We start from the raw sequence: 15,634 nt of genomic DNA, 5'->3' as shown, positions 1-15,634 counted from the left end.
TTTTGTAAAGCTTTAAAGTTACGAGACTTATCACATCGCTCCTTCAAGGCAGGAAGGGCAAATGTCTCTATTCCCATTTGATAGATGAGGAAAATGAAGTCCAAAGAAATTAAATTATTTGTCTAAAGAGCTAAAGTATTTCAATTCACAGAACCCCAATTCACCTGCTTTCCAGTTCAGCATTCTTTCCAGGACATTCATGATTGTTGTTCAGTTATTGCATTTGGAGTTATGATCCCATCTGGGATTTTTTTTGCAAAGATACGAGTCTTTTGCCTTTCCTCCTCCAGCTCATTTTACAGATGAGGAAACTGAGGCAGATAGGGTGAAGTGACTTGCTTAGGGTCACACAACTAGGAAGTGTCTGAGGTTGGATTTGAATTTGTAAAGATTAGACTTCCTGACACCAGGCCCAGAGCTCTATTCACGGCAACACCTGACAGCCCTCCAAGACACCGGTGATAGCCCCAGTGTTACAAAAAGCTCAATCTGATATACTGGGCATATTTTTATGTAAAAGGTAAAAGAAACTCTTCCTTGGCATGGCCAGGGACCATCCTGTCCTAGTTCTTGCTGCTGCCTCCTCCATATGGGCCTACCCCCAGGCCAAGTCCCTCTGGCTCCATGTGCTCTTGAAATGAAATCCTGATCTCCCAGCTTGTCCCTCCCAGAGCCAGAGTTTCATGAGCCTCCCACACCCTGTGCAGCTTGCTCATCATTCTGGTATCAGTCCCAGGCCAAACCATCAGCACTCTATCCTTGGGAGCACAGCTAGCACTGAACCATGGAGAGAGAGTCAGAATCCCAGGATCTCAGAGCTAGGAGGGCCCTTAGAACATGAGGGTCCTTAGAACTCAGGATCTCAGAGTTGGGAAGGTCCTTGGAACCCAGGATGTCAGAGCTGGGAGAGCCCCTAGAACCCAGGGTGTCAGAGCTGGGAGGGCCCTTAGAACCCAGGAGGTCAGAGCTAGGAGGGCCCTTAGAACCCAGGATGTCAGAGCTGGGAAGGTCCTTAGAACCCAGAATGTCAGAGCTTAGAGGGTCCTTAGAACCCAGGAGGTCAGAGCTGGGAGGACCTTAGAACACAGGATGTCAGATCTGGGAGGGCCCTTAGAACCTGGGAGGTCAGAGCTGGGAGGGCCCTTAGAACTTGGATTACAGATTGTTAGAGCTGGGAGGGCCCTTAGAACACAGGATGTCAGAGTTGGAAGGGCCCTTAGAACTTGGATTACAGATTGTTAGAGCTGGGAGGACCCTTAGAACCCAGGAGTTCTAAGTCAGGAGGCCCCTTAGAACAAAAAGTATCAGTGCCAGAAGGGCCTTCACAACATAGAACATCGAAGTTGGGAGGACCCTTAGAATACAGGATATCAAAGCCAGAGGAAATCTTGGAATACAGACTATCAAATCCATAAAGACCATAAAAATCACATAATCTTGATCCTTATTTGTATGATCAGTAAATCTAGAAGATGCTCTCAGTTTTGAATTGATTCACTTCCATGGTGTATTTGCGAAAGAACATTTTCATGTCTGCCTCTCTCAAAGCTCAATAAACAATTATGTAAATTCTCTAAATCACTCATGGTTAGAGAAATAGTCATTAAAACATCTATGAAGTTCAACAGCACGACCATGTGATTGGCAAAATTGTGCTCCCCCCAAAATGGTAAATGACAAATGCTGGAGAGGCTGTGAGAAAACTGGTACTTTAAGGCAATTGATCCAACCATTCTTAAAAGCAAGTTAGACTTATGTCCCTAAAAGATATTAAACTATGCATTCCATTTGACCCAGTTATACCGGCGCTAGGTCAAAAAGATCAAAGAAAGAGAAAAATGGCTCTTATTACAGACATTTATAGCAGCTCTTTTTGCAGTGGCAAAAATTGGAAACTGAGGGAGAGCCCATCAATTGGGAAATGACTGGACAAGTTGTGGTATATGAATGTGATGAAACATCATTGAACTATAAGAAATGATGAAGGAGATAGTTTCAGAAAAGCCTGGAAAGACTTGTATGAACTGATACAAAGTGAAGTAACCAGAATAAGGAGAATAATTTATACAATGATAACAATGTTGTAAAGACAAACAACTTTGAAAGACCTACAAACTCAAAGCAATCACCAACCACAGTTCAAAGGACTCATGATGAAAATCCTTTATATGGAGAGGGATGGATTCAGAGAAAAACCAGTCATAATTTTTAGACATGGCTAATGAGGAAATTTATTTTGCTGTGTTACATATGCTGTTTAACAGATATTTTGTTTTTCTTGTTTTCCTAATAGAAGGGGAGTGAGAGAGAGAAAAGGCAGGTCTTCACTTGAAAATAAAATAAAATTTAGGTAATAAAATGAAGTATGAGTGGGTGGTAGTCTAACTTTGGAGGGAATAACCACAAAATTAGATCATAGATGAGATCCAAAAATAAAATGAGGGTGATAATCCTTGCCTTGCCTTCCTCACACTCCTGTTCTGAGGATCAAATGGGCAAATTGTTGGGAAAATACTTTGGTATATGAAGTAGAAGCCATGATCATGCTGGTAAATGTTTAACAATCAGCTTCCTGGTAAGGGAAAGTGGATGCAAAATACACTGTTTAAGTTTAATCTCTATTAATATTTTCTCTATCACTTTCTTAAGTCTCGATAATCAATAAAACAATAACCTTGATGTATAGCATTTGCCAGTTTCATAAAAGCTCACACTAGAAATTTAACAACCAGCTCTCTCAGGAACTGGTACCAACTAGCTCCAGAACACCCTAGGTAAAAGTCCACGTGTGAAATTCTTTCATAATGGAAAATAATGGAAAGTAACATTCCTTCTCTTAGAACAGAAGTAGAAATTGTGGTTGTAGAGTGTTACATACACTATCAGAAACAGCTTGACCTGTTAGTTGCTCGAAATTAATCATTTTTCTGTTCTCAAAATGTGAGATGTGAAGTTGGGAAAGGGGGCAGGCTAATAAGAGTGTAAAGAAAGAAAAGGCATAAAGAAAAAAATCTTAAGTGGAAAATGTTTCTAAGGTTACAATAATAATAATAAATGAGATCTATATACTCTCATAATGTTTGCAAAATGTTATATATCCATTTTCTCATCTAAGACTCACTCAAACCTTGTGAAGTAGATACTTTTTTTAATTATTATCCCCATTTTACAGATGAGAAAACTGAGGCCATGAGGTTAAGTGACTTGCCTAGGGTCATAATGCTAGTGCATGTTTGAGGATTTGAACTCAGGTTTTCCTGTTTCCAACTCAGATAGACATCTGGATTCCATACTGCCTTGTTTTGGATGCCAATCTCTCGACACTTACCAAGCCCCTTCACACTGGGGTTGCGGGAACGTGGACTTTGCTTTTGACCTTCCCTTAAACTCCATCTTCTCTCTCGTAGCCCCATCCGCTGTATCCATCGTACACCAGGTGAGCCGGACGGTGGACAGCATGACCTTGTCCTGGTCCCAGCCTGACCAGCCCAATGGCGTCATCCTCGACTATGAACTACAGTACTATGAAAAGGTAACCCAGGCAAAAACAATTTATATTTATTGTGTTCTTAATACTGGAGATACCTATAGAAAAGTGAAAGAGTCTCTGCCCTCTGAAAGCTCACATTTTAATAGGAGGAAAGAAACAGAGACAGACAGAGAAACAGAGACAAGGGGAAAGACAGAGAGACAGAGAAAGAGACAGAGACAGACAGAGAGACAGAGAGAGACAGGGAAAGACAGAGAGACAGAGAGAGGAGACATTTCAGTTACAATTCTAGTAGAAGTGCGCCACGATCCTTAAAATGCTACTGCAAAGGAGATGCTTCTTTATATCATTTCCCCCATAAGACCATAGCCACGCCTAATGTGGAATCATTTGAAAATGTCATGGACAGGGATGATGAGGACTTTCCTACATCTTCAGTAGCTGGAGCTTTTGAGGAAGGAGGGGCTGAAGGACTGTTTAGAGATATCTATCAGGTCAAAACTATTTTCTTAATAATACTAAAATATTTTAAATTCATGTTACAGTAAATAACAATTGATATAAACCCCATAAACAAAATCTCAGTAGTTTTTAATCGTATAGAAGGGTCCTAAGACCAGGAAGATTCAGAAAGACATGGAGATAATTTTCTCATCAGGTTTGCCGGTGACACAAAATTGGGAAGGATAGCTAACGCATTGGATGACAAAAAACATCGGATCCCAAATACAAGTGGGAGGCTGGGATGTTGGGCAAAAATCTAGGGAGCCAATAAGGAAGCAGAATAAGTTTAAAATTTTACATATAGATGCAACAAACAGTTGGAGGAGGAGGGATTAGACAGGCATTCATTTGAGAAAGGTCCAAGGGATTGGACTGGTGATTTCATTGGTAACTTGGAAGAGGAACCTACTTCTTCCAATGCAGGGAAGCATCTTCTCTGAAACTCATAGGCTCAGGGTTATCTAAGAACCTCTGTGAGACCCACAGTACTCTTGATTGTGGCTTCAACCAGATTAAAATGTAATGGGGGGAGGAATTTTAACAAAATAAATAAAAATAAGTAAAGCACAATGTTAATACATGGCTGAGTCAACAGGTGACTCCCGGAGCTCTTTATATATGCTTTAGTGGCCCCCATTTCTACTTGAGTTTGATATTGCTGATTTACAGCATTGACCAATTCAGTGATTTGCTCAGTCACACGACCTGTATGCATTAGAATCAGGGCTTGATTTTTCTTGCTTCAAAGCCCAGTCTTTACCTGTCAGACTGTACTGCCTCTCACCAGTGCAATAAGGCAGCCAAAAAGCTGGTGTGATCTTGGAACATACCAACAGAGCCATGGAAAAAGAAGAACAGACCGTCCCATTGTCTTCTACTCTAGTCAGATTTCCTTTGGCATATTTTAGGCAGCTGCTCAATTTAGGTGGTATCAGAGGACCCTAGCTCCAGAGCTGAAAGGGTCCTCGGCGGTCATCTAGCACAACCTTTGCATGTTACAAATGAGCTCAAAAAGGTTGTGTCTTGATTAAAGTTACCCAAGGGGTAGAATTTGAACCCAGGTCCTCTCTGCCTTGGAGTTCCTCCAGAGGAAAATAACCAGGATAGAGAGGGACTCTAACCCATTCTGCACAAGAATATATTGAAGGAAATGAGATGAGCCTGGAAAGTTGATGAATTAAGACAGATGTCATTACTATCTTGAAATGTCAAGTGGAAAAGAGCCTTTATTCTTTTAGTCCCCAGAAGGCAGAGGTAGGACCAAAGTAAGGAAAAATTTCTTGAAAATTGGGACATTCTAAAAGTAAAATAGGCTACCTCTGGAGGTGATGATGCATTATCAGTGGAGTCCAGTTGGAGATATCGTGGTCAGGATTCCTACTTAGGGGTGGATGAGGCTGGATGCCCTCTGAGGTCCCTTCTAACCATTAAGGTTCTGTGATCTAATATTATTCTACGTTCTGAACTCTCTTTCACTTCTAATATTTATGGATTCGTGATTCTGTGAACTGAGCTGTCTTCCACTTCTAACATCTATGGATCCGTGAATCTATATTAGAATGTTGTCATATCGAAAGCAACAAACAGTCCTCCAGAAGACAGAGGGGTTCTCTGGGAGTGACACTGGCCAGTGGGATGTCTGCCTTGAACCCCAGGGAGTAAAGGGCAGAAGGAACAGAAAGAGTCCCCTCCCCTCCCCCAGACCTTCACCCTCAGCCTGCCCCTCACTGGCTTTTGAAGGGAAGCCCTGCGGGAGAGTCAGCTGGAAGGAGACCAGACCAGATGCTCCCTTAAGTCAAAAAGCCCGGTACACAGCAGGACTCAGCGTTTCCCATTTCCCATTCCCACCATCCTGTCCCTCTGGCTATGGTTGCTATAGCTTAGCAACTATAAATTAAAAAAAAAAAACTAATTAAAAAGGTTTATGATTAAATGAATGGGAGAGTGTTTGTCCCCAAAGATGGGAGAGGAAATGATGAATCCTTCCCATCCCTGCCTGTGACCTATTTTTCCCAGCACTCAGGGCTAGGCTGACGAGGCTGATGGAGGTGTGAAGTGCGAAGTGGGCCTTGCCCTACATTCAGCAGGCATCTGAGCTGTTTCCTTGACCCTCCAGAAGATGCCCTCTGATTGAGACAGACAGGCTGCCGATCTATAAATCAGCTCAGTCCTGAATGGAAGAGAGATTCCCTTGTAAGATCCTTTCTGTGTTCATCTGGTCTTTTGTATTTTGTCTTTTTTATCAGAGGGATATAGGGAAAGAAGGATGCGGGTCACAGAGGCGACATGAGGTAGTATCATTATAATTCCATCTCTGTGGAGCTTTATAGTCTTCAAAGCATTGTGACTCCCAGATTTCTAAATCCAACTCCAGCTTTTCTCCCATCCCCCCAGGCCCCCAGAGCAACTGTCTGTTCAACACTTCCAACTCAACATCCCTTAACCACCTCAGATGGGACTCATGCTTGTTTCCACCAAAATTCATCCTTCCTCCAAATTTCTCTGTCTGCCAAAGGTACCACTGTCCTTCCTGTCGCCCAAGTTCATGACCTTGGAATCGCTCTTGGTTTTTCCCTTTCACTCAGCCTCCAAAGCCTCGCAGTTGCTGATTGTGCTCATCCAATTAGAAAAAGGGGACAATAATCCCCTTCTAGCCACTCAGACAGCCACCACCCTAGGCCAGGCTGTCATTATTTCCCTATTATTGTCCACCAATTATCAAAGTTCACAACCTCTGTGTCATCCCCAACTCCTCCACCCCCCTCTCCCCCACATTCCTAGCAGTTGCGTGCCTTTGATATTTCCCATACACACAATTTCTCTTGCATCTCTCCACCTTGCTCCATTTATGCACTCACAACTTTAATATGAGTCTTCATCATCTCTCACCTCAATTATTGCAATAACATCCTAATTGGGCTGCATACCTCCAGCCTCTCCCCAGTCTGGTCTGTCTTCTACCTAGCTGTACAATTTCCCTAACACAAAGATCTGATGATGTCACTCTCTCCTACTGAATAAATTCCTGGGGTGGCTCCCTCGCACCTCTAGGAAGAACGTCATCATCTCCATTTGGCGTTTAAAGGCAGAATTTCAGAATGTCGTTTCTTGGTTCCAACCAATTTTTCCAGAATTCTTCCCCCTTGTGTACCCATAGACCCATCAAACTGGTCCTTTGTGAGTCTTCTTTCATGGCCCAGCATCCCACTGGCTATCCCCCTCTCCCTTTCCCTCTGACTCTTACACACTACAGCAGTGGTTCTCAAACTTTTGTTCTCAGTATCTTCATGTTGTTAAAAAACTATCGAGGATCTGTTCAGAGTTTTTGTTCACATGGTTATATTTATAGCTATTTACTATATTAGAAATAAAAAATAATTTTGAATTTGTAGACCCTCTGAAAGGGTTTCAGAGACCCCAACAATTCTTTGGACTACACTTTGAGGACCATTGCACTATAGTGTCTTCCAAAAGGGCAAGTTCAGGTACCACATTCTATATTAGTTCCCTGCTGAACCCCCAGCTTTGAGTAACCAAAAAAAAAAAAAAACTGCCTGGTATATTTTTGTATGGCCCCCAATACAAAGTAAATTTCTTGATTGCACAGAGTCTTGCTGTTTGGCTTTTATTCCCAGTGAAAAGAGATGCTTAATAAATGTTTATGGATTGATCGCCTTTCATCTGAACTGTTACTAATTCCTGCTAATTGGTCTTCCGCCTGCCCCGTTCCAATCCATCCTCATCCAACCGCCAAACTGTCACTCCTAAAACATAGAGATATTGAATACTATGGAATTGAATCTGTAGAATGTATGAATGGTGCAAAGCTGAGGTCTAAGGCATGATTAGTCAATCAACAAGCATTAATTAAACACTTACTATGTGCCAGGTGCAGGAGAGTTAACTGAAGCAATATCTCTCTTCCCTTCCCATTGTCCCCTTTTCCCTCCTGGTTTCCTCTTCCTTGCTTCCTCTCCCATTTTCTGTTTCACTCCTGCTATTCGTGACTGGGGTGACCCTGGACAAATCATTTAATGCCCCCAGGTCATAGTTCTCATGTAAAAGGAGTTGGACTCAGTGGACAAAATGATGAATTGAGTTGGAGTAAGGTCCCCTCTGGATCTGAATGGACAATCCTGTGTTCTTTCTGCTCAGCTGTGTTGGGAAGGGGCAAGGCTGCATATGTAGAATGTTGTTATATCAGTCAGAAAGGCAGATAATCATCCGTGGGAACAGAGAGGTAGCAGCTGCTGCCAGAAACCCCAAGGAGAGCACCCCTTTCCTCTCTCACTGGAGTTGCCTTTGATTTTGTCAGAGCGGGTGCTCCCATCCCTGATACAACTCCTCACTTCTCCACAGCTTAGCAGACAGCCTTCCGGAGTAGCTGTGGCCAAAAAATTCTTCACCCTGAAACTAATACGGTGACAAACCTCTCCAAATGTAGCTAGAGCCGTTCAATCTTTCACCAGGCCTTCAAGTATTATGGGGAAGTCCAATTATCCAGACATCTGTTAAAGTTCACTCTGTCCAAAGCAGAACAGCTAATACTTCATGACTTGCCTTAATGACAATTTCTTCCCTCAAAAAGTATAAGAACCGACAAGGGGAGATTCTGGTCTGCATCTGATTCTCACAAATAAGGAGGATTTGTGGTTGCTAGGATGGAAATGATGGGATCCTCAAAGGAATCCTAGAATTGGTGATAATGACAGTTTGGGCAGGTGGAGCAGAGGCCCTGAGTTCAAATCCCACCTCTAACATGTAATTCCTGTGTGAATTTAAACTTTCTGGAGCTCAACTACAAAACGCAGGAGTTGGACAACATGGCCTTTGAAATCCCTGATGATTCTCATTCTATTATCATACTATCCTTCCTCCAATTGTAACCCTCTGAGCACGTGAACTGACAGAAGGAACGGAAAGAAGAATCTGGTGTGACAGAGTCCCTGGATTTAGGAAGAGACTTCAAAGAGTTTTTGGAAAGGCTACAGGAGGACCAACAAACCACAGTGAGACAAGGAAAGGCACAGCCTAGAAGGGATAGGAATTGAAACCATAAAGGGAGACATTTCTGATGGGGAAGAAAAAAGGTAGTTGTCTAAAGCGATCGATGTGTATACTCAGGGAACTCACAAGCCAACTTCGCTTTTGAAAAGACATGTAGAGAAACTGGAAGCAAGAGCAGCTAAGGCAAGATGAATACAAGAACCTGGCAGGGTCTTCTAAGGAGGGTGTTAGGAGTGCTAATGCTCAGAATGAGTTTAGACTAGGCAAGAAAGGGAGCCACAAGAAAGGGGGATTTTTTTTTTTAACTAAGTGGAAGAAAACAATATCCCCCCCCCCAAAAAAAGGAAGGGGATCGCTAATGTGGGTATATGGGGCAGAAAAACTGACTGCTCGACTTCTATTTTGCTTGTCTTCACTGCCAAGGAAAGGGATCTTTGGACTGGAAAGGACAAAACCAAAATGGCTAACGGGGAGTTGGATCTGAGGAGAAATAGGGAAATAGGAAGTAAGAACCAGGCTGCCCTTGGTGAGTCAGTATCACCAGGCCCAGACTGGTATTGGAAGAATCAGCGAATAATGATAGTATCAGTCAGTGATGCTTGAAAGATCAGAGAGAATGGGAGCACCAGCGGAGAATTGGGGAAGGGTTTTGTTTTGTCTCAATTTTTGCAAAAGGGAAGAGAATGGTCTGCAGACTATTATAGGCTGGTGAGCTTGACTTGATTCCTTCCACAAGTCTTCATTCAAGTCTAATAGAAGATGCAAAAATATATGCAAGTAAATAATGAATAAAATATAAATTGTCTATACGCTCACGCACTCAACACAACATATAGAGTTACTGAACAGTCACCTTAGGGGAAGGAGGTCATATTTGAGTAGGATCTTGTAAGAAGTGAGAGATATTTAGAAGTGGAGGTGAGGAAGGAGAGCATTGAAGAATTGCCGATTCATTATGTTCAAGAACTACAAGATCAATGCACCTGGATGTTCTAATGTGTAGAGAGGAGTGATATATGAGAAGACTGGAAAAGTGGGAAGGGCCAGGTGGTATAGAGCTTTATTTGCCATAGCTGATGCTAGAGTAATAGGGAGGCACTGAAGTTCATTGAGGAAGAGAGTCACCCAGCTGCACTTCAGGAAAATCACATTGGCAGCTATGTGGAGGATAGATTGGAGACAGGGAGGTCCTGGAGGGAGGAGGAAGGAAGAGCTTATCGCAGTACGCCAAATAAGGGGTGACAATGACCTGAAGTAATAAAGTAACCAGAAACAGCTTTTGCTGTTCAGTAGTGACTGACTCTTCATGACCCTATTTATTCAGTTAGACACACACATATATCTACATCTATTTAGATATATATGGAGAGGCAGAGAGAGACAGAGACAGAGAAAGAAAGACAGACACACAGAGAGAAAGACAGAGACAGAGAAAGAAAGAAAGACACAGAGAGAGAGAGAGACAAAGACAGAAACAGAAAGAGAGAGAGAGACAGAGAAAGAAAGAAAGAGAGAGAGAGACAGGGAGGGAGGGAGAGAGAGAGACAGAGACAGAGATAGAGAAGAAAGACAGACACACAGAGAGAAAGAAAGAGACAGAGTTAGAGAAAGACACAGAGAGAGAGACAGAGACAGAGAGACAGAGTTAGAGAAAGAAAGACAGACATACAGAGAGAAAGAGACAGAGACAGAGAAAGACAGACACATAGAGAGAAAGACAGAGACAGAGAAAGAAAGACAGACACACACACAGACAGAGACAGAGAAAGACAGACACACAGAGAGACAGACAGAGACAGAGAAAGAAAGACAGACACACACACACAGAGACAGAGACAGAGAAAGACAGACACACAGAGAGACAGACAGAGACAGAGAAAGAAAGATAGACACACAGAGAGAAAGACAGAGACAGAGAAAGAAAGACAGACACACAGAGAGAGAGAGACAGAGACAGAGAAAGACAGACACACAGAGAGACAGACAGAGACAGAGAAAGAAAGATAGATACACAGAGAGAAAGAGACAGACAGAGGGAGGGAGTCGCTGTATACAGAGTGCCTTGCTGCATAATGAAAGAGATACAAAGCTTGGATAAGGCACAATCCCTGCCTTCTTGGAGACAAAGGGGGAGAGAATGTGTGAGCAGAAGATGATAATGTGAAATAAAAAGTGGTGAGCACCTGTGACTGCACATTCTGAGTCCTGCCCTATCTTCGTGGATTTGTCTGGGTCATGGCATTCAGAGGGTAGGACATGGCATCAGTCAAGACTATTTTCCCATTGGTCATTCAACAAGTCACATCAAATCATGGTGAGAACCTCCCTCGAGGCTGTTTGCAACCTCCGTGATCTCACCCCCCTCCCTTCACCCAAGCCCCCTAAGGGTTCTCAACTGTGTCAAAGGAGTTGGGGCTGCTCCAAGGTGATTTATTTTTTGACAAACTCTTGCTGGCTGTTACTTAACACCTACTTGTATCCTCCTGATGCTTTTACCAATTGATTTTTTTCTTTTAATGAATTGCTCCAGCCCCTTCCAGATAAAGAAGTTAGATTAACTGGCCTGTAATCCCATGGCAGTTCCTTATTTCCTCTTTTTAAAAAGGGTTTTCATGGAAAAAATGGTCTCATTTCTTGCTGGGATTCCAGCAGTCTCTGAGTGCCCTCAGACAGAAACGCTCCCCCTGTGCCATTGCCAGGAGGCCCTCACGGCCCAGGTCTTGCTGCTGCCTTCCAAAGGCCAGTCCACTGCCATTAGCTCAGGGTTCAAAGGCCGCAGTCACAGACCAACTCTCCCTCACTTTTAGTTCTGAGGAATCGAGGAAACTGGGTCAGTGGCATATTATCTTAGGTGATTTAGGAGTGTAGGTTTAGAGCTGCAAAAGACTTTTATGGTTATCTAGTCCAACCAGAGCCTAATTTCAAATCCTAGCCCTGCCACTCATCCCATCAAAATGAGTCTCTCCCCATCCCATGCCATTCTTCTCTCTGTCCACCATCATTCCCCATGGAGGGATCTACCTGATATATGGAAGCCATCCTCAAATTCAAAAGAAAACCTCAAGGATACCAGTTCACCACTTGGGTTTTCCATTATTGACAGTTGCACACAGCTCCTCCCCTACTCACACATGTATTTAGGGCTGTTTTTCACCCCTACCAGCCATTGCTAGTCACACCCTACAGCCTTTCTTCATCCATCATGCTTCTTCTCACATTTGAACTGCCGTTGCTTCAGGAAAAGCCCTGTCCATCAAGTGCCCTTGGGCTCCAGTCACCACACCCTTCCTTGACTGCCGCCTTGTGATATATGGTGTCTCCTCAAGCATTTTTTTCTATTTGCATACCTAGCATGTAAGACAGTAAGTGCTTAATAAATGCTTTTCAATAAATTCACTTCTCATTTCTCCTTTGGCCTCTCTTCAGTATTGCTAAAATCCTGGATTCTAGTGCCTTCTCTCTGTTGATTTTCTCCAGTTTATCTTCTGTTTGTACATATCTATTTCTACATTGTCTTCTTCATTAGACTGTAAGTCCTTTGAGGGGAGAGATTATCTTTTAACCTTTCTTTGTCATCGTCAGTGTTTGGCACAATGCCTGATACTCAGTAGGCACTAACTAAATGTTTATTAGATGACTGACTGAAAGCAGAACTCAGATGCCTTTTACCCAAGTCTCTTCCTGGCTCCCTGAATTATGAGCTCTCTTACTTTCTTAAAAATAACTTCTATTTCCTTTGCAAATACTTGGTATTTTCTTAATTAAGTGTTTATCTCCCAGGAAGCTTTCAATCCCAAGTTTTTCAAGATCAAGGACAGACTTTCTTGTTCTTTGTTTTTCTGTCCACCAATGCATAACATAATGTCTAACAAAGTAAATGCATGTTTAATTAAATTGAATTCAATCTCATTGAATTAAAGGTCATAGAATTCCATGATCTGTGGTCAGTCACATAGCATCCCTGGGAAAGCATTAGCACACAGTACAAAGAGTGTTGTCTCCATTTTACAAATTAAGAGAGATCGGTGGAGGTAAAAAGCCCCTGGGCCAGGATCATAGAATGGGAAAATTGGGATACAAGCCCAGGTATTGCAGTCCACAGATTCCGTTCTCTTTCTTTCTACTAAGCCAGATTGCCTCTTATCTGAACTACAGGCTCACCTGACAATAGCTGGCTTTAGCCCAGAGCCTGCTGGATGTTCCAGAGTTCTCAGGACTGTGAATCTCCGGGGGCCAATCCAGCTGTCTTAAGTCAGTGCTAGATAGGGGCAGCTTCCATTCTGGTTATACTTCCATAACCCGATATGAATCCGGGTTTAAAAGAGAGAGCCTGGAATTATGGAAAGAACACTGGACTTAATTTGGTTGTGTGACTGTGGACAATTGCCCTCTCCCTCTGATCTTCCCTTCATTTCCTTTTTTGTAAAATCAAGATACTCTTATTACCTGTATGGTCTAACCTACCTCCTAGGACCACATGAACGGGACCTCCCTAAGGTATGGTGGATGCATTTCCATGTCTCCTCTCAACATCTCAACAGCTCAGTTCTAAAAATAACCTCTCTCTCATTCATTCTATTCTTTCAACACATGTCAACATCATGCTCCTTGCAGAGTAGCCTGATAAGTATGGAAGGGGCCACCAAAAGCTTTAGTTTAAGGTTCCTATTGCTCCAAAAAGTAGTTGCAGTTTGGTTAGGGGAACAAGACAAAAACGGGGAAATATTGAATGCTCGCTCCTATGGGGGAGGGAAATCCAGTGAACTGTTATAGGGGTTCCAAGGCAGAGCTTGAAAGATCTTCATCAGAAAGGAAAATGGACTAGCCTCTCATTTGATCTTCCAGTAATTTGTGCAGTGGGGGAGCTTCTGAACTGAAAAAGGCCTTAGAATAAAGGCTAGCAATCTGAAAGTGACTTTAAAACATAGGATGTTGGAACACAAAGAACCTTAGAACACTGAATATTAGGACTGGGAGGGATCTTTAGGACATGCAGTGTCAAAGTTTGGAGAGACCTTGGAATAGGAAGTATTAGAACTAGATGGGGCTGAAAATACAGACTGTCAGAGCTGGGAAAGGACTTAGAACACAGAATATCCGGACTATGAGGACCCTTAGGACACAGGATGTCAGAGCTGGGAAAGGACTTAGAACACAGAATATCCGGACTATGAGGACCCTTAGAACACAGGATGTCAGAGCTGGGAAAGGACTTAGAACCCAGGATGTAAGATCTAAAAGATCTTGAAAAGACCTTAGGACATGCAGTGTTAAAGCTTTGCGGGACCTTGGAAATGACTATTAGAAAGATCCTAAAACATGGAATATCAGAGCTGAAGGGAGGGATGCTCTTAGGACACAAAACGTCAGAGATGAGAAGGTCCTAAAACAGAATATAAGGGCCAGAAGGGCCCTTAGAACACAGGATATCAGAGCTGGGAGGGCCCTTAGAACATGGAATGTCCTGAAGGGCTGAAAAAGGCCTTAGTACCGGAAATGATAAAATATAAAATCTTGATGCTGGGTGATGCTTCTATATAGACTACACAGACTAACGTTCCATATCATCCATTTTACAGGAGAGAAAAGACGTAAAAGTCCAGAAAGATGAGGTGATTTGTCCACAACTTGTGACTTGCAGTCCTGTGTGCAGTCTCCTAATACCAGTGAAATTTTACTTAAATCCTTTTCAGCTGGGGCTCAGTCTTTGTTTTCTCTTCTCCAAGCTAATCCCCAGAAACATTTCCCCAGGAAAAATAGTAAAAATGAGAATAGGGCAGCTTCCATGAATGACCACAGTCCTATAAAGTAACTGCAGTCCTATGCCATTCTTCCAGTTTGAATTGATCTATCCCTGTTTTTTTCTTTAAAATTTCCCAATCTAAAAGATGGAAGGGACTTCAGAGACCCTCTTAGTCCCCCCTCATTCCTTCTACAAAATCCCTAACCAATCATGAGGACTCTGAAAATTGCTGAGGTGGCAGATCTTAGCTACATCCCCTTCCTCTCCTTGCTCTGGGATCTTCACTCCTGTCACTTCTGGAAAGGCCTCCATTTTCCCTTCCTAAATGACAATAACCTTCCCTACCCAGCACTGTTCTCTGCTGTTGTCTTTCCCAATTAGAATATAAGAGCTTTGAGGATAGGGACTGTCTCACTTTGACACTTCTTTTCCCAGTGCAGTGTTCAGCACAGAGCATGTACTTGGTAATTTTTCAGCCATTCATTTGCCTAGAAGCAAAATCAGCCTTCCCATCATTTCAACTCATTCATTCCTTCGTCGCCCTTAGTTCTGCCCTCTGTGCCCTAAGAGATCAAGGCTACCCCATGGCAAGTTATAGACTGTAGATTAAGACAGCTGGTGTATTTTTCGGAATTTTCTGACCTCAACACGCTCAGTTTGAATTGAGTGAAGATCAATCATCACATGGCGTAGATCCGATCCTTATCTAGAAAGAATTTGTGGTAGAGTTGGTGCATCTGAGAGCAGTTTTAAGGAGAAGGAGTCACGGAGAGGGGAAGGTGGGAGGGTTACTTTCCTGAATGATCTTGTACTTCTCACCAAAAGACTTGGGGAAAATATTTATGGTGCCTAATTATAAACAAACACCATTGTGGGAGTTCTTAACCCGG

At 42.8% G+C, this 15,634-nt stretch overlaps 1 protein-coding gene across 3 annotated transcripts in view; it reads left to right on the top strand.

Moving 5' to 3' along the window:
• The window catches only part of EPHB2 (EPH receptor B2), a 271,825-nt gene that overhangs the window by 223,809 nt on the left and 32,382 nt on the right, over window positions 1-15,634 (top strand). For all 3 annotated transcript variants that reach the window (XM_051988289.1, XM_051988290.1, XM_051988291.1), the window contains exon 6: window positions 3,408-3,532. In XM_051988289.1, the coding sequence (XP_051844249.1) occupies window positions 3,408-3,532 (125 nt within the window). The remainder of the gene's footprint in view (window positions 1-3,407; window positions 3,533-15,634) is intronic.

Source organism: Antechinus flavipes, chromosome 3, assembly GCF_016432865.1.
Source record: "Antechinus flavipes isolate AdamAnt ecotype Samford, QLD, Australia chromosome 3, AdamAnt_v2, whole genome shotgun sequence".
NCBI classification, from domain to species: Eukaryota; Metazoa; Chordata; class Mammalia; order Dasyuromorphia; family Dasyuridae; genus Antechinus; species Antechinus flavipes.
Note: the sequence above shows the minus strand (reverse complement) of the source record. Positions and strands in the feature narration are given on the sequence as shown.